Raw genomic sequence first — 17,083 nt, 5'->3', positions numbered from 1 at the left:
CTGGACTCGTGCAGGCTGTACCGCGTCTTTGGCAAGAAGAACATCAAGCTGGAGCCGGTGCCCCTCAAGGCCACATCCCTGGATCCCCGGTGAGTCCCCCGAGGCCCCGGGCTTCCCAAGCTAAACCGGGGGCCACGGCCATCCTTAACGCTCGGCTCCCTTCTTCCCAGCTTCGTCTTCCTGCTGGACCACGGGCTGGACATCTACATCTGGAGGGGAGCCGAAGCCACGCTGAGCGGCACTACCAAAGCCAGGTGCGGCCCTCCACCCTCGCCTGGGCTGGGTGCCCCCTCTGCTTTGCCCTGTTGAGCGGGGGAGGGCTGACCCTCGGGCCTCCTTTTTCTCCTTTAGTCACCTTTTCCTTAAAAGGTTTGCAGGGCAGCAAGGAGGTCCTGGGTTCAAGTGTGGCCTCAGACACTTTCTTGCGGGGTGACCCTGGGCAAGTCATTGAATTCCCATGGCCTGGCCCTTAGGGCTCCTCTTCTCCCTGGTCATCTCCACAAAGGCAGGGGCAGGATTAGCATTTAAGTGAGAGCCGATTGCCAGGGAGGCCTGTGGACTTGGACTTTTGGAGGCTTCGTTTCTTTGTGGGGACCCGGGACCCTGCCTGCCGTGGGTTGGCTTGCCGGAGAGAGACATGGGGCTGCCGTTTCCTTCCTTAGTCATCTAAGGCCGAGTCTCCCAGCTAGGAAGTGAGAGCCATGGGGCTGCCGTTTCCTTCCTTGGTCATCTAAGGCCGAGTCTCCCAGCTAGGAAGTGAGAGCCATGGGGCTGCCGTTTCCTTCCTTAGTCATCTAAGGCCGAGTCTCCCAGCTAGGAAGTGAGAGCCATGGGGCTGCCATTTCCTTCTTTGGTGATCTAAGGCAGAGTCTCCCAGCTAGGACGTGAGAGCCATGGGGCTGCCGTTTCCTTCCTTGGTCATCTAAGGCCGAGTCTCCCAGCTAGGAAGTGAGAGCCATGGGGCTGCCGTTTCCTTCCTTAGTCATCTAAGGCCGAGTCTCCCAGCTAGGAAGTGAGAGCCATGGGGCTGCCGTTTCCTTCCTTGGTGATCTAAGGCCGAGTCTCCCAGCTAGGAAGTGAGAGCCATGGGGCTGCCGTTTCCTTCCTTGGTGATCTAAGGCCGAGTCTCCCAGCTAGGAAGTGAGAGCCATGGGGCTGCCGTTTCCTTCCTTGGTGATCTAAGGCCGAGTCTCCCAGCTAGGAAGTGAGAGCCATGGGGCTGCCGTTTCCTTCCTTGGTCATCTAAGGCCGAGTCTCCCAGCTAGGAAGTGAGAGCCATGGGGCTGCCGTTTCCTTCTTTGGTGATCAAAGGCCGAGTCTCCCAGCTAGGAAGTGAGAGCCATGGGGCTGCCGTTTCCTTCTTTGGTGATCTAAGGCCGAGTCTCCCAGCTAGGAAGTGAGAGCCATGGGGCTGCCGTTTCCTTCCTTGGTCATCTAAGGCAGAGTCTCCCAGCTAGGAAGTGAGGGCCATGGGGCTGCCGTTTCCTTCCTTGGTGATCTAAGGCAGAGTCTCCCAGCTAGGAAGTGAGAGCCATGGGGCTGCCGTTTCCTTCCTTAGTCATCTAAGGCAGAGTCTCCCAGCTAGGAAGTGAGAGCCATGGGGCTGCCGTTTCCTTCCTTGGTGATCTAAGGCCGAGTCTCCCAGCTAGGAAGTGAGAGCCATGGGGCTGCCGTTTCCTTCCTTGGTCATCTAAGGCAGAGTCTCCCAGCTAGGAAGTGAGAGCCATGGGGCTGCCGTTTTCTTCCTTGGTGATCTAAGGCCGAGTCTCCCAGCTAGGAAGTGAGAGCCATGGGGCTGCCGTTTCCTTCCTTGGTGATCTAAGGCCGAGTCTCCCAGCTAGGAAGTGAGAGCCATGGGGCTGCCGTTTCCTTCCTTGGTCATCTAAGGCAGAGTCTCCCAGCTAGGAAGTGAGAGCCATGGGGCTGCCGTTTTCTTCCTTGGTGATCTAAGGCCGAGTCTCCCAGCTAGGAAGTGAGAGCCATGGGGCTGCCGTTTCCTTCCTTGGTCATCTAAGGCAGAGTCTCCCAGCAAGGAAGTGAGAGCCATGGGGCTGCCGTTTCCTTCCTTAGTCATCTAAGGCAGAGTCTCCCAGCTAGGACGTGTCTGAGGCTAGATTGAAACCCCCCAAGGCCTCTGGCCTCCAGGCTCGGCTCTCCCTCACACTCAGCCTTTCCCGGGCTCCTAGGCTGTTTGCCGAGAAGATGAACAAGAACGAGCGGAAGGGAAAGGCTGAGATCACGCTGCTGGCCCAGGGCCAGGAGGAGGCCCCCGCATTTTGGGAGGCTCTGGGGGGGGAGCCCCAGGAGATCACCAGGCACGTCCCCGATGACTTCCGCCCCGCTCGGCCCAAACTCTACAAGGTAAGGCCATTCCTCAGTGAGCCTTCAGTCTCCCTACAGAGGCTGCAGCGACCGCTGTGGAAGGGACCCAGGGGAGCCGCGCTGGCCCGGAAGGCTCCCCCAGGGGAGGTGTTGGGGGGTCACGTTCACAGCCAGGGCGCTGCGCAGGGCTCCAGACTGCAACCCCCTCACCCCACCTGTGTAGGTGGGCCTGGGTCTGGGGTACCTGGAGCTGCCCCAGATCAACTACAAGCTGTCTGTGGAGCACAAGAAGCGGCCCAAGGTGGAGCTGATGCCCGACATGAGGCTGGTACGTGCCGGGGCCCAGAGCCTCAGTGACGGTGCTGGTGCTGGCTGGGCTGGGAGGAGCTGGGCCCCTTCTGGGCCTGGGCTTACCTCCTGCCCCTCCCCCTAGCTTCAGAGCCTTCTGGACACCAAGTCTGTGTACATTCTGGACTGCTGGTCTGACGTGTTCATCTGGGTGGGCCGCAAGTCCCCCCGGCTGGTGCGGGCGGCCGCACTGAAGCTGGGCCAGGAGCTCTGCGGCATGCTGCACCGGCCCCGGCACGCCGCCGTCAGCCGCAACCTGGAGGGCACCGAGTGCCAGGTGAGGCGGCCCAGGTGGAGGAGGGGGGGGGCTTCAGGTCATCGCTGGCCCCTGGGGTCACCTAGCAGGGGTCACCAGTGAAGGACTTTGCCTAGTCTGTCTCCAAGGACCCTTGCACCCCTTTTTAAGCCTTTACTTTCTGTATAACACCCTTAAGTCCAAAGGACATGGGCTAGGCAATCAAGAGTTAAGGGACTTGCCCAGGGTCACATAGCCAGCAAATGTCTGAGGCCACACGTGAACCCAGGTCTATCTTCGGGGCCTCCCAGATGCCTCCAGTACTTCCCTTTTAGAGATGAGGAAACAGGCTTATAAGTGTGAAGTGACTGGCCTGTAGTCACACTGCCCGGAAGCACTTGAGGCAGGGTTCGACTCAGGCCCTCCTGATTACCAAGCTGTGGCTCCTGAGCCAGCTCCGTTTGAGACACGTGGAACTTGCTGTCCCTTCCTTCTCTCCTTAATCCTGAAACGTGCTCCTGCCTTCTAACTCCGGCCTCCCCTTAGGAATTTAATGAGTTCATCACAAATACGTTTTAAGGGGGGCAGCTGGGTAGCTCAGTGGATGGAGAGCCAGGCCTAGCGACGGAGGTCCTGGGTCCAAATAGGGCCTCAGACTCTTCCCAGCTGGGTGGCTCTGGGCAATTGATGAGCAAAAGAAGAAGAATGTTTAAGATCAGAGAAGTTTGTCGTCTTTAAGAAAACTAAGCAGAGGTTCTCATGCTGGCTCTTTAAGGGAAGGGCATAAAGTCCAGGCAGAAAGAATTCTGGGTTCCTGGTTCTCTGGCAGTCAAAGGGAAGGGGAGTGGCTGGTCTGAGCGCTCACTCTGAAAGAGTTGTGGCAGTTGGAGTGAAACAAAAGGAGGTTGGAGGAGGAAGAAGAAAACTTCCCAATTTGTAATCCAGAGTGAAGCGACTGAAGGGCTTTTCCATTCCCAGCCCTTGGAGAGAAGAGGCTAAGCTCTGACCCTGCCTCTGGGGAGGAACTCTGGGGAAGCGCCCCAGCCAGTTGGTGCGTCTCTGACTTGGGAGAGAGAAGCTGTGCTGACAGCCAGAGATGATTTAAATGAAGCCGTTCAGTCTACACGGAAGGTTCATCGTGAGGTCGAAGCTAGTAAGGCAGAGTCTAGTCTTCAGTTAGAGGAGAGTTTAAGTCAGGCCTGCGTGCAGGCAAGAAGCTTCGTGGGAAGCACTTGGTTGGAGTTTTGTTCCTTGGACATTTTGGTGTTCGTTAGCAGTTCTTATCTTATCCCTGAATCCTGTCTCTGCCTCGGCCTCTCCTTGAAAGATACATACGTTTAGGCTTCCCGAGATCAGTCTAACAGCTGACCCAGTGCTTGGCCCATACAGGATTCCGTTACTTACAACGGCCCTCGCTTATACAAGGTCAATGTTCCCCTTCTAGTTGGCCCCACGCGAGAACGACTCTGACCATTACAGATGGCGCACGGCACCCCTAAAAAGACCCCGAGGTCTCGGCGCACTTGTTCCTGGGCTTGTTATTCTTGCTCTCCAGTCTATTTGTAGTCGTGTCTGACCCTCCATGACCACCCTATGTTTGCGTTTTTCTTGGAAAAGTGACTAAGTCTGCCATTTCCTTCTCCGGCTCGTTGTAGAGATGTGGAGCCTGGGGCAGACAAGCGAAGTGACTTGTTCAGGGTCTCACAGCTAGTAAGTGAGTCTTCCTGACTGGCCGTTTATCTGCTGGGCCACCCAGAGGCTCTGCTGCTGCTGGTGGTGTCTTTAAAATAAGGTTTCCTTGCTTCTACATGAGCCATGCCGAGCTCTGCTTCCCAGAGAGCCCAAATAGCCTTTCTCTATGCCAAATAGTGTTTTTGAGAGGAGAACAGAATCCACACAAGTGACCGTTTGTTGAAAACCCCACCAGGTGTTTAAGGCCAAGTTCAAGAACTGGGATGATGTGCTCAAGGTGGATTACACCCGAAACGCGGAGTCGGTGGTGCAGGGCGCTGGGCTGGCTGGCAAAGTGAAGAAGGACACCGAGAAGAAGGACCAGATGAAGGCCGACCTCACGGCCCTGTTCCTTCCACGCCAACCCGCCATGGCTTTGGCTGAGGTGCTGGGAGGGGGGGCCCGGAGGGAGGGGCAAGGCCATCTTGGGGAGGGGAAGGAAGAGCCTTGGCCCTGACGGCCGAGTCGCCCGGCAGGCAGAGCAGCTGATGGAAGAGTGGAACGAGGACCTGGATGGCATGGAGGGCTTCGTCCTTGAAGGCAAAAAGTTTGCCCGTCTGCCTGAGGAGGAGTTTGGCCACTTCCACACCCAGGACTGTTATGTCTTCCTCTGCAGGTAGGACCCTGCCGCCACCCCTCCACCCCGTCCTCCCTTCCCTCCTCAGCTCCCGTTTAGAATCGGTGCCGTCTGGTGGCTCCCAGGCAGCACACCGGAAGGACTAAGCGGTGGAGCTCACGGGACTTGCCCAGGGTCCCGCAGGAAGCGTCTGAGCCCCCCGGGGCCCCCACCCTCGGCCTCTGGCCTCACCCACGCCGGCCTCCCCACAGATACTGGATCCCTGTGGAGTACGAGGAGGAGGACAGGAAGCCGAAGGCGGCCGGCGGGGCGGCCGAGGGCGCCGCGGAGCAGGACGGAGAGGAGGAGGAGGCGGGGGCGGAGGAGAAGCAGCCCGAGGAGGACTTCCAGTGCGTGGTGTACTTCTGGCAGGGCCGGGAGGCCTCCAACATGGGCTGGCTCACCTTCACCTTCAGCCTGCAGAAGAAGTTTGAGAGCCTCTTCCCGGGCAAGCTGGAGGTGAGCGCCCCGAGGGCAGCCGCTGGGGGGGCGCCGGGGAGCCCGCGCCCCATCCCACGGGCCCTCTCCCCTCCCCCAGGTGGTGCGCATGACGCAGCAGCAGGAGAACCCCAAGTTCCTGTCGCACTTCAAGAGAAGGTTCATCATCCACAAGGGCAAGAGGAAGGCCTCGGAGAGCACGCAGCAGCCCAGCCTCTACCACGTCCGCACCAACGGCAGCGCCCTCTGCACCCGGTACCTGGCGCTGCCCGTGGGGGGGCGGGGGCGGGGCCGGGGGGAGGGGACGCCCGCTCACCCGCCCTCCTCGGCCCGGCTGTGCCCAGGTGTATCCAGATCAACACGGACTCGGGCCTCCTCAACTCCGAATTCTGCTTCATCCTCAAGGTGAGGGCCGGGCCGGGCGGGGCGGCGGGCCGGGCCGTGGGGAGGGGCGCCCCGAACCCCGCCTCCTCCTGCTCCCGCAGGTCCCCTTCGAGAGCGCCGACAACCAAGGCATCGTGTACACGTGGGTCGGGCGGGCGGCCGACCCCGACGAGGCCAAGCTGGCCGAGGACATCATGAACCACATGTTCAACGACGCGTACAGCAAGCAGGTAGCGGCCAGACTGGCCCCCAGGGGGGGAAGCCCAGGGCCTCCGACTCCCCAGCCTGCTGGCCCCGCGGGCTTCCGAGCAGCCGGGCTTCCCTCGGGGGCCGCTGGGAGGATCAGCGTGAAATGAGAGCCTTCCCCACCCCTAAAGCAGCCCGTGGCACCGGGGGCCTGGAGGCAGGAAGACCCGAGTTCAACGTGGCCTCATCCTGTCTGCCGAGAAGGTCCACCCGGGGCGGCGGAGGACGGGCGCCCCCAGTCTTAGTGCGGCCACGGGGGCTTTGGTCCCCTTCACCCCAGCGCCCTCTGCTCCCCCAACAGGTGATTAACGAGGGAGAAGAGCCAGAAAACTTCTTCTGGGTGGGCATCGGCGCCCAGAAACCCTACGACGAAGACGCCGACTACATGAAGTACGCCCGCCTCTTCCGGTGAGCCCCCGAGCCGGACCCTCACCTTGGGATCAGTACTGTGCCAGGGTCACCAGCTGGAAGCGGCTGAGGCCAGACCTGAACCCAGGACCTCCTCTCTAGGCTGGCTCTATCCACTGAGCCGCCCAGCGGCCCCTTCTGTCTTCTTGTAAACGGGAGAAGAAGGGGCAGGCCCAGGCCCTGGGCTTAGGCTGGGGCGCCCGGGGGCCCCCAGCCCCCGCCTCCTCGGCCTCCCCCCACCCACGTTCTCTCCTCACCTCTGCAGGTGCTCCAATGAGAAAGGCTACTTCTCGGTGTCGGAGAAGTGCTCCGACTTCTGCCAGGACGACCTGGCCGACGACGACATCATGCTGCTGGACAACGGGCGCGAGGTGAGTGCTGCGGCCGGCCCTGGCCCGAGGCCGCGCGCTCACAGGGCGCGGCGTGACGGGCTCCCCTCCCTCCGCAGGTCTACATGTGGGTGGGCACCCAGACGAGCCAGGTGGAGATCAAGCTGAGCCTGAAGGCCTGCCAGGTGGGTGCCCGCGCGGGGCCCTCTGGGGGAGACCCCGAGGCTCCTGGACACGGAGCTGACCAGGAAAAGGCAGGAGAGATGGCCGGAGGGCCGCCTGCCACCGAAACCCCACAAAGGGCGGCCAGGGAGGAGGGCGGCTGCTTGGGTGGACAAGGGGATCCGGCTCCCTCCCTCCCTCCTCCCTCCCCCCCTCCCCCTGCTCCCTCCCTCCCCCCCCCCCCCCCCCCCCCAGCTGCTCTCTTCCTCTGGGCAGGTCTACATCCAGCACATGCGGTCCAAGGACCAGGAGCATCCTCGAAAGCTGCGCCTGGTCCGCAAGGGGAACGAGCAGCACCCGTTCACGCGCTGCTTCCACGCCTGGAGCACTTATCGGAAACCCCCGGCCTAGGCCGCCCTCTCCTTGGCCCTGCCTCGGGTGCCAGCAGCAAGCCCGGCTTCCTTCCAGAGGCTTTTCCTCGCGGGGGGGGGGGGGGGGGGGGGCGGAGGGGGGGGCTTCTCCCTCCTCCCCGCCGCCTCCGGGCCTCCCAGCCTGCGCCCCTTTTTCTGAAGCTCTTGTATGGCCAAAGCACAGAGGGCTGGGCAGATGGGGGCTGCCTGGGGGCCCCTCCCCCACCCCAGCACACGCCCTGCACATTGTACTAGAATAAAACTCGGTTCTGGTTCTGGCGCGGAGAGAAGTGGCTGGTGGGGGCGGGGAAGGCGCCGGAGGCAGGCCTAGTGTGGGCCCTGCTCTGCGAGGCACGCGCACCCCTCGGGCTGGCCGAGGTGAGAGGGGAGCGCAGGAGGCCTTTGGTTCCTGCAATGAAGCAGGCCGCGGCACCCCTGGAACCCTCCTCTCGGGGGCCCCCCAGGCTCACCGCATGACAGGAAGACACGGGGGCCCTTTAAGATACTAAACGCTTTATTTTCAATATTAAAAACCAGTATTTTTAATACCTAAAACAAGGCTAATTAATCTTAACAAAAAGGCCCCCCAGAAAGGATACATTCTACAAGAGAAGCCCCCCAGCCCCGTGGCCGGGCAGGCGGCGCCTTGGTGGGCCTGAGAGGGCCGGACACACTCAGCCGGACGAGGGGCACAAATCTCTGTCCAAGGCCCAGAGTGTCCCCGCCCTGCCTGTGCTGGCTCGCCTGGGCCACAGTCACCAGGAGAGGGGGGGGCGGCTCCCCCACCTCGGCACTCGCTCCAGGGGGCGCCAGGCCAGGCTTGTGCTTCTGGGCAGAGGAAAGCCTCAGGAGGCCAGGTTCTCCTGGGCATGGGGGGGGGGTGGAGGTGGCAGCCCGGCCTCGCCCCACTTCTGGTCCTCAGCATGAGCGGGGGAGGAGGGGGAGGCCTCCGCCACACAGGCGTCGAGGGACGGAGTCTGCCCTTCTAGTCTTGGGTGCGAGGAGCTCCCTGGGTCCCGGGTTCCCGTTCTCTGCCCTCCTCCGGGGAAGACTTCGCAGTGTCGGCTCGGGGGGGGCCTGCGGGCAGGCGGGGTCGGGGGTCCGGGGCGGCCGCGTCTGCCCCGCCAGTTAGAAGGTACAAGCCTATGTTACAGGGACGGTATCCGAGGGCTGTGGGCCCCGCCTGAGCCCGGGCTCTGCTCCTGTCACTGGGCTCCAAGGCTGAGCCTCAGGCAACAGCCTGGGTCCTGGAGGAAGAAAAAGGATGGCTGGTCGGCTCTAGAAGCCAGCAGCGGGACTAAGGGGATAGCCAGCGCATCCTGCTGCGGCCTCCCTCCTGCCCAGCGTGCTCCCTTGTTTTATTTTAACCCCTCACCTTCCCTTCCTTCAAGTGACTTGGCCTGGGTCACTCGGCTGGGAAGTGTCTGAGGCCAGATTGGAACCCGGACCTCCTGTGTCCAGGCCTGGCCCAGCCTCCATCCCCAGGGGCTCAGAGGGGAGCCTCCAGGGAAGCAGACAGGCCTCCAGGCCGAGGCTCCCGGCTCTCACCTTACTTGATCAGGATTCCTGGAGATCGGCCGTCGTCCTCCACTATGTTCCTCAGGTTTTTCTCAGCTTCCTCTGAAGAGCTGGAAGGGGGTGAGAGGAGACAGTGCCGGACAGACAGCCCCAGACGCCGTCTCACGGCACGGGGAGGAGGGCACACAGAGGCTCGCTGCCTCGATTCCCCTCCCCGGCTCAGAACACAGGCCTGTGTCTCCCAAAGCCTTCTGGCTCACGCTCCCACCCCACTCTCTCCTGCGAGGACCCACAAGAATGGGAAGAGGGAATTCCCTTTTTTCCCCATTTAGCAGTAGAGCAGGCGAATGACTCGCCCAAAGTCAGATCTAGTTAGGAGAATTAGACTGAAGCACAGGTCTTTGGCCTGTGAAGACTGGACAATGAAGGCTCTTCCTTGATTGGGAAGATTAAATTGGAATCTGGCTATTTTTAGATTTAATCCCCAAAGTGTAAACCCAGTACTTAAAATAGATCTACCCATTTTAACCACAAAAAGGTGTGAACACCCATTTAATATACTGAGTGGGAGGTCTGTGACCCATGTGTGAAATAGTGGGCAGTCCTGGAGAGGAGCATCTGCTGTGATTGGTAGATGTAAAATTTAGGGGAGGTGACAAGAGAAAAAGGTCTTTAATTAGTGGAAACAGACACAAGGTTCATTCAGTCACTCCAAGTTGAACTGGAAGAGACTCTCAGATTTGGAGTGAAGACACTTGGCAGAGCAACGGGACCCCTGGAGCAGCTTAAGCAAGAGACCTCAGACTGCTTTCCTTTTAGAAGGTCACTGTGGTGAGTGAAAAGGCTGACTTCCTTTCTTGCCCTTTCTGGAGGTGTGAACCTCTGAGAAAAGTCCATCATCCTGAGACTCCTTTCCCCTGACTGGTGCCTTAGAATTTCTAACTGGTTCAGAGGAAGTGGGAGCTTTTCTCTCTTTCTCTCTTCCTTAATATCTTCCCTCTATTGTAAAAATAAACTATCATAATTCCATTTATTTTGGTAATTCATTTTGGGATTTAGAAATTAAATCCCTGGAGACCACCAATTAAATATTCAGTCCAACCATAATATAAATGTAACATGCCTTAGAACTGAGACTTAGTCTCAGTTCCAAGGCAGAAAGGGGTTAAAAAAAACAAAAAACCCAAAATAACAAAAACAACCAGGGGCAGCTGGGATAGAGAACCAGGCCTAAAGCAGGAGGTCTGGGGTTCAAATCCAATCTCAAACACTTCCTAGCTATGTGACCCTGGGCAAGTCACTTAACCCCCATTGCCTACCCTTTACCACTCTTCTGTCTTAGAACTAATACAATACATATTGACTCTCAGACAGATGGTAAGGGTTTTTAAAAAAAAAATCTGAATTCAAATCTGATCCTAGGCAAGTCACTGAACCCTTACATGCCTCGGCTTCCTCATTTGTAAAGTGAGGATAACAATAGCCCACCTCCCCCAGGATTTTTTGTGAGAGTTAAATGAGCCGGCATATGTAAAGCTCAGTTTCTGGACACAGCAGGGAATGGGTTGAGGCTGGGCCTGTTGGCAATATTCTTTTACCCAAAGGGAATTTTTCAAGAGAAACCACGACTTCTTGAACCCCACTGAGGGCAAGCTGGGTAGCCACCAAACACTCTAGAGACCTGGGCTTGGTATGAAGATAAAAAGATTCTGGCCGGGAAACAGGTCTCATCTGGTCCTCACCTCAAGAAATCCTTCACTTCTTCCACGGTGATGTCAGCCGTGCTGTCCAGCGTGTTGTCCGTGCTGTTGGGGGAGTCTATGGATGCGGGGGAGAGGGCAGTCTGGGAACGCTCGGGGGTTCCTGGGAAGAATGTGCCACATCACCCTGGGGCTCCCCAGCCCCGCAGGGCCAGGACCAGCCAAGAACCCGACCCTCTCCTTTCCCTTCACCCATGAGCCTACTCTGGAGCCATGGAAACTTGTCCTGTGGAAAGGGCTAAGCCCCACGCAGGGTCCCTGGGGAGAGTGCCCGAGGCCAGAGCAAGGATGGGCCCTGGAGACGTTGGCCTGGAGCACCCCACTTCCAGCTTCCCTGTGGACTGGGGGGGGGGGGTCTGTCCTGCAAATGGCATGGCTCTGGGAGCATATTTCTTTTTCATTTTCTGAATATTTCTTTTCAATTTTAGGTTAAATTTTATTTCTAAAATGTCTGTGTAGAAATGATTTTTGATGATTTTTTCTGACATTTTGCAATTCGGTTTCTCTCCTTCCTGTCCCAGCCTTGCTCTCCAGGTGGTTCCAGGTTATACCCGGCACGTCCATGGAATTTATATTCCCACATTCCTGTGCTACGCGCACGACACCGATGACACGCAGTGAGAGACTCGTGCAGGACAGAGCGGACCTGAGCTGGGAGCCTTGGAGGTCCTCTGGGGACCCTGCTTTGTTTAGGACAGTCTGTCCCTCCCCACCATCATGGGACAGTATTTGTGTCACTGCCGTGTCCTCCCGGCTCTGTGCACTTCACTTGCATCCCTTCAGAGGCGCCTTTCCAGGCTTCATGACTCCTTGGGGGCACGTTTCCCGTTCTAACTGCATACCACGGCTTGCTCAGCCTTCTCCAGCTCATGGCTGTGGGGCCTGCGAAGTGGGGTTGCCCGTCTCCCCTAGAGCCGAGCCCTCTGTTCCCCCACAAGGCCCCAAGGACCTCTGCAGCACCCTTTCAGTGCCAGGCCCTGGCCTCGGCACCCCACCACATGGCGCCTCGCAGCGCTGCCTGGGCCGCCACATTTAGGTAGCTTTGTGTGGCACGTGACTGCTGTCCTTCCTCCTTTCCTGCCCTCTGCTCCTCTGGGTCTCATCCACAGAAGAGTAAATATGTAAATAGTAAATTTTAAAAAATCAGTAAATGTGGCAAAAATTTGGTAAAAAAATATTGTAAAAAATTTAGCAACTGTCTGGCCCAACCCTCTTATTTCATTTCATTCTTTTAACTCCTTACTTAGAATTGATAGTAAGTATGGGCTCCAGGGCAGAAGAGTGGTCAGGGCTAGGCCATGGGGAACAAGTGACTCGCCCAGGGTCGCACAGCGGGGAAGTGTCTGAGGTCAGATTTGAACCCAGGACCTCCTCTCTAGGCCTGGCTCTCCATTCACTGAGCCCCCAGCTGCCCCCTGAATCCTCAATTCCCAGGTCGTGGCCCAGGTGGACTCCCCCCTGCTGATCTCTTCCAGATGCACGCAGGGCCTCAGGCCCCCTTGCAGGCCCCGCTCTCTGCCCAGCTCCCCCCAGCAGGCTCCCGCGCTCACCGGCTCCGTCGAGGAAGGGGCGGTTTCCCTCGGGCCCGGGCAGCACGTGGGTCCCGTTGGCTTGGCTCAGCTTGGGGGATCCCTTGTAATCGCTGCTAGAGAAGAAGGAAGGACGGGATGTGGGGGGCGGGGGAAGAGGAAGGAGCTGGCCCGGGGCCGCGGCACTGGACCCCCTCCTGGAAGGCGGCCGTGCCCAGGTCCCAAGCCCCAAGCCCATGGGGATCCCAGGCGGCCAGCGGGGCTGCCAGACTGCGGGGACAAAAACCGCCAGGAGAGGGCCCCAGAACACATGCCGAGGAGGCGGCCCCGCCCACCCGGCCCCGCCCCCACACCCGCACCTGCCGCAGACAGCATCCTGGGGGCGGGTGAAGTCCAGGGAGCACAGGGGTTCCGTGACGTTCCGGGCACTCAGGGAAAAGCGCTCAAACTCCGACGGGGAGATCAAGTAGAAGCCTGTGGGCAGAGAGGGGGAGAGCAGGAGCTCAGCGAGGACCCTCCCGCTCCCCCAGGCGCCTCATGGGCCCGGTCACGTGACAGCCCACCAGCCGGCTCCCTCAGGCACCTCAAGGGCCACATCAGGGGCTGGAGGTCTCCGGTTCTAATCTGGCCTCTGGCTCCCCCAGGCGCCTCATGGGCCCGGTCACGTGACAGAGCCCACCAGCCAGCTCCGGCTCCCCCAGGCGCCGCCTGGGCCCGGTCACGTGACAGAGCCTGCCCCGCGGGCTTCCCCAGACGCCTCATGGACCTGGTCACGTGACAGAGCCCACCTGCTGGCTCCCCCAGACGCCTTATGGGCCCGGTCACGTGACAGAGCCCGCCTGCCGGCTTCCCCAGGCGCCTCATGGGCCACATCAGGGGTCCCGGATTCTAATGTGGCCTCGGATGGGTGACCCTGGGCGAGTCCCTTCACCCCCGCAGCCTAGCCCTGACCGCTCTTCTGGCGCACCAACACCCAGCACTGATTGTAAGGCGGAAGGCGAGGGTTACACTAGACTGATGGTCTCCAGGCGCACAGAGCCCTGCGGCACCCCTTCCACAGAGCGGCCCCTTCTGTATCGCCACATGTCGGTAAGTGTGGACCTGTGAACGGAGCACTTAACTAAGGAAGCTGAGACAGACAATCCGACTTGGCCTCATCAATACCTATTGAGGGTGAGGCAGGAGTCTCTGCTCTCTCCCAGCCCCTTTGGGTGCGTTGGCGACAGTAAGGAAGAGAGGGATGGACTCCATCTCAGGAGACAGAGCTGGAGCCGGGAGAAGCTGAGTTCAAATCCAGCCTCAGATACAAAAGCAGGATAACTCACTTAAAAGAAAAAAACAAAACAAAAAGAAAACCTCTGCCTGCCTCAGTTTCCCAATGGGTAAAACAGGGATAATACTATCAGCACTCGCCTCCCAGGGCTACTGTGAAGACAGTACAAGGTACCTGTAAAGCACCGACCTTAAAGGTTTACAGAAATGCTAGCTGGAGGCAGCGGAGGGGTGCTGTGGGGTACAGTGCTGGGTCTGAGAGGGCGAAGATCTGAATTCAAAGGCAGCCTCAGACACTTCCCAGCTGCGTGACCCTGGCCAAGCCACTCCACCCTGCTGGCCTCAGTTTCCTCCTCTGTAAAATGAGCTGGAGAAGGAAACGACCAACCACTCTGGTCTCTTTGCCAAGAAAAGCCCAAATGGGGTCACGAAGAATCAGACACAACTGAAAAACAACAGCATGGGGGCTCAGAGAGCCTGAGCGGCCCCACCACAGCCCCATAATGAGCCTCCTGAGAGCCAGCACAAGAATGCTGGCCAACCCAGCCTCGGACCCTCTCCATGATCCCGGCCCGCCAAAACCCCAAACAGAACGCCACCAGGACAGCTCCAGGCATCTGCGATGGGGCGTCAGAACCGAGAAGGAGGAGGAGGAGGTGGGCAGAGTGTGCACAGACGTGCCCCGGCCGGCCCTTCTGGCCTCTTCCCGGACCCACACAGAATAAATGCAGATAAAACCACTGCCCAGAGGGAAGGAACGGGAGGCCGCTGCAGGGAACGGCTCTCCAGGCCGGAAGAGCCGACGTCTCAAGCGGGCCATCCCAGCGCCCCAAACAGGCTTTTGCTGTCTGAGCAGCCACCGTGGCCAACCTAGGCCTCTTCTGTTGCCCAGCGGAGCACGTCCACGTCTACCTGCGCTTTGGGTAAGCCAGTGCAGTTGCTTGTCTGCTCTGGGGGTGGGAGGGAAAGAACATGAATCCTAGAACCGTGGAAAAATAGCTTAAAATGAAGAAAATGTCCAATTAGAAAAGCCACGCGTCCAACCGTAAATGCCTGTGGATGCGGCTTTGGTTTTTAAAAGATGGTGGACAAAACAGAAATAGGTAGTGAGCGATACTGCACGTATGACCCAGGGGAAAAGCTCTGGGAGGGGACAGGGATGGGGGGAGGAAGAGGCCAGGAATCCTGGAACCCTGGAAAAATACTTAACTAGAACAAAATTTAAAAATAAAAAATATAGAATTTTTTTATTTGAAAATTAAACATTTAAATTGATCTTAAAATTAAAAATTTTTATCTGATGATCCACGTATGTACAAAATATTAAAGCCTTTCCTTCCGTCTAGGACTCAGTAGGAAGTATTGGTTCCAAGGCAGAAGCGTGGTAAGGACTGGCCAGGGAGGTGAAGCCCCCCAGCTAGGAAGTGTCTGGGGCCATATTGGCACCCCAGGATCCGGCCCCCCCATCTCTAAGTCTTGCCACTCCTTTGATGGCATTTCATTAGGGGTGGATTGACAGGTGGTCAAGAGCAGGCCTAGTCCCCGGGGTGGGGGTGGGGAAGAAAGGGCACCCAGAAGATACTTTTCTCAGGAACGCCTTGTCGGCGGACGGCCTCCCGGCATTCCTTGTTTTAATTTACAAAGATTTGTGGTGATGTGAGTAAAGACATTTCCGTCATTGGAAGGGTGGCAATTGAGACAGAATTCGAACCTGGGCCCTCCGGAGGGCGCCTCCATTTCTGGCCCCTATAGACGGCGCGGGCGGCGGCGCTCACCTTGGCCGTACTTGGTGAAGACGCAGGAGGCGATGCCGCTGATGTCCTCCTTGCGGATGCAGTCGTAGTGCACCTGCGGCCGGAGGGACGGCACGGCGAAGATGTGGATGTCGCCCAGGTTGGTGAGGCAGGCCAGGCAGTTCTCGGCGTAGTCCTCGAACGCCGCGCTGGCGAACGTGACCAGAGCCACTTTGCGCACGCGGCAGCCCTCGTGGGCCGTCAACTTGAACTTTGTCTTGGCGCTGACCTTGGGCAACGTGAAGACCTGGGGGGAGGGGGGGACCCAGAGTCAGCCGGGGTCACGCAGACTCGGAATCCCAGAGGACTCCCCCAGAGGGACTCAGAGAGCAGGTCCTGTATTCAAGTCTGGCCTCAACTATTCCCGGGGTGACCCTGGACCGGCCACTTCATCCTGTCTGTCTGGCCCTCGCCCTTCCGTTTTAGAGTTGCTGCTAAGCCAGAAAGTAAGGAATTTCTCAAGGGGGGATTATGGGGATACAAACAATAAAAAAGGAATCCGAGTGGAGGGTCTTCCACACCCAGCAGAAGAAGCTGCCTTTGATCGGGGGCAGCCACACTCTTGAAGCACATGACAGGCCCCAGAGATGGGCCCGAGAGGATCGATGTGGGAGGCGTAAGAGGATGGCAGGCCGGAGAAGGGAAGGGCAGCCGCTCGGGGATCCTGGCCTGAGAGGACGGACACCGTCCGAAGGGAGGGAGGGAGGCCAGCCCGGGCCTCGTCCCACCCCCCCCACCCCGGGGCCTCCCTCACCTTGAACTGTTCCTCGGAGGAGATGAGCACCGAGTGGCTGCCCTGCATGTCGGGCGCCTTGGCCAGGTCTCGGGACACTTCGTAGGGCTCGGGCAAGGGGCTGCCCCGGCCGTCCAGCACGGCGATGGAGACCACGGGCGCCCGGTGCATCAGCTGCACCTCCTTGCCCAGGACGGCCTCCACGGCGCGCTCCGAGAACTTCTCCTGGGAAGGCACCTCCAGGGCGTAAGCGAACACGGACCCCGAGTTGGTGCCTGCCCACATGGTCGGGCCGTGGTGAGCAGCTGTGAAGGGGAACACCGGGGGGGGGGGGAGAGGCCCGAGCTCAACGGGGGTCTCCCCAGGAACAAACGGGACCACCAGTACTCCACATCCGTCCTAGTATTTTTGTTAAAGCCTCACCTTCTGTCTTAGAATCGTACCAAGTTCCAAGGCAGAAGAGTGGTCAGGCCTAGGCCATGGGGGTGAAGGGACTTGCCCAGGGTCACACAGCCAGGAAGTGTCCGAGGTCACATTTGAATTCAGGACCTTCGTTCTCTAGGCCTGGCTCTCCATCCACTGTGCTACCTAGCTGCCCCCTACATCCGTCTAGTATTTTACACTTTCACTGTGGCAGAGGATCAGCTGTGGAAAGACTCATCTTCCCAAGTCCAAATCCGGCCTCAGACATTTACTAGCTGCATGGCCCTGGGTCAGTCACTTCATCCTGCCTGCCTCAGTTTCCTCCTCTGTCAAATGAGCCAGAGAGAGAAATGGCAAACCCCTCCAGTACCCCTGGCCAAGAAAACCCCACCCGGGGTCATGAAGAGCCCAACACAACCAAAAAAG

At 58.9% G+C, this 17,083-nt stretch overlaps 2 protein-coding genes across 5 annotated transcripts in view; one reads left to right on the top strand and one right to left on the bottom strand.

Moving 5' to 3' along the window:
* Positions 1 to 8,187, top strand: part of FLII (FLII actin remodeling protein) — a 33,972-nt gene extending 25,785 nt beyond the window's left edge. For both annotated transcript variants that reach the window (XM_056803922.1, XM_056803923.1), the window contains exons 16-30: positions 15 to 89; positions 171 to 254; positions 2,187 to 2,361; positions 2,546 to 2,650; positions 2,756 to 2,947; positions 4,833 to 5,021; positions 5,113 to 5,252; positions 5,465 to 5,711; positions 5,791 to 5,945; positions 6,035 to 6,095; positions 6,176 to 6,304; positions 6,622 to 6,728; positions 6,994 to 7,099; positions 7,177 to 7,242; positions 7,496 to 8,187. In XM_056803922.1, the coding sequence (XP_056659900.1) occupies positions 15 to 89; positions 171 to 254; positions 2,187 to 2,361; positions 2,546 to 2,650; positions 2,756 to 2,947; positions 4,833 to 5,021; positions 5,113 to 5,252; positions 5,465 to 5,711; positions 5,791 to 5,945; positions 6,035 to 6,095; positions 6,176 to 6,304; positions 6,622 to 6,728; positions 6,994 to 7,099; positions 7,177 to 7,242; positions 7,496 to 7,630 (1,966 nt within the window). In that variant the 3' untranslated portion in view covers positions 7,631 to 8,187. The remainder of the gene's footprint in view (positions 1 to 14; positions 90 to 170; positions 255 to 2,186; positions 2,362 to 2,545; positions 2,651 to 2,755; positions 2,948 to 4,832; positions 5,022 to 5,112; positions 5,253 to 5,464; positions 5,712 to 5,790; positions 5,946 to 6,034; positions 6,096 to 6,175; positions 6,305 to 6,621; positions 6,729 to 6,993; positions 7,100 to 7,176; positions 7,243 to 7,495) is intronic.
* LLGL1 (LLGL scribble cell polarity complex component 1) overlaps positions 8,126 to 17,083 on the bottom strand; it is a 76,505-nt gene continuing 67,547 nt past the window's right edge. For 2 of the 3 annotated variants that reach the window (XM_007497864.3, XM_056803925.1), the window contains exons 16-22: positions 16,256 to 16,539; positions 15,484 to 15,748; positions 12,796 to 12,910; positions 12,458 to 12,549; positions 10,890 to 11,010; positions 9,178 to 9,257; positions 8,126 to 8,876 (exon numbers count right to left, since the gene is read on the bottom strand). In XM_007497864.3, the coding sequence (XP_007497926.2) occupies positions 9,179 to 9,257; positions 10,890 to 11,010; positions 12,458 to 12,549; positions 12,796 to 12,910; positions 15,484 to 15,748; positions 16,256 to 16,539 (956 nt within the window). In that variant the 3' untranslated portion in view covers positions 8,126 to 8,876; position 9,178. Of the gene's footprint in view, positions 8,877 to 9,177; positions 9,258 to 10,889; positions 11,011 to 12,457; positions 12,553 to 12,795; positions 12,911 to 15,483; positions 15,749 to 16,255; positions 16,540 to 17,083 lie in introns of all 3 variants that reach the window. The other variant, XM_007497863.3, reaches the window with a different exon arrangement.

Source organism: Monodelphis domestica, chromosome 7, assembly GCF_027887165.1.
Source record: "Monodelphis domestica isolate mMonDom1 chromosome 7, mMonDom1.pri, whole genome shotgun sequence".
In the NCBI taxonomy this organism is placed as follows: domain Eukaryota; kingdom Metazoa; phylum Chordata; class Mammalia; order Didelphimorphia; family Didelphidae; genus Monodelphis; species Monodelphis domestica.
The sequence above is the reverse complement of the archived record's forward strand: the minus strand, read 5'-3'. Positions and strand labels throughout refer to the sequence as shown.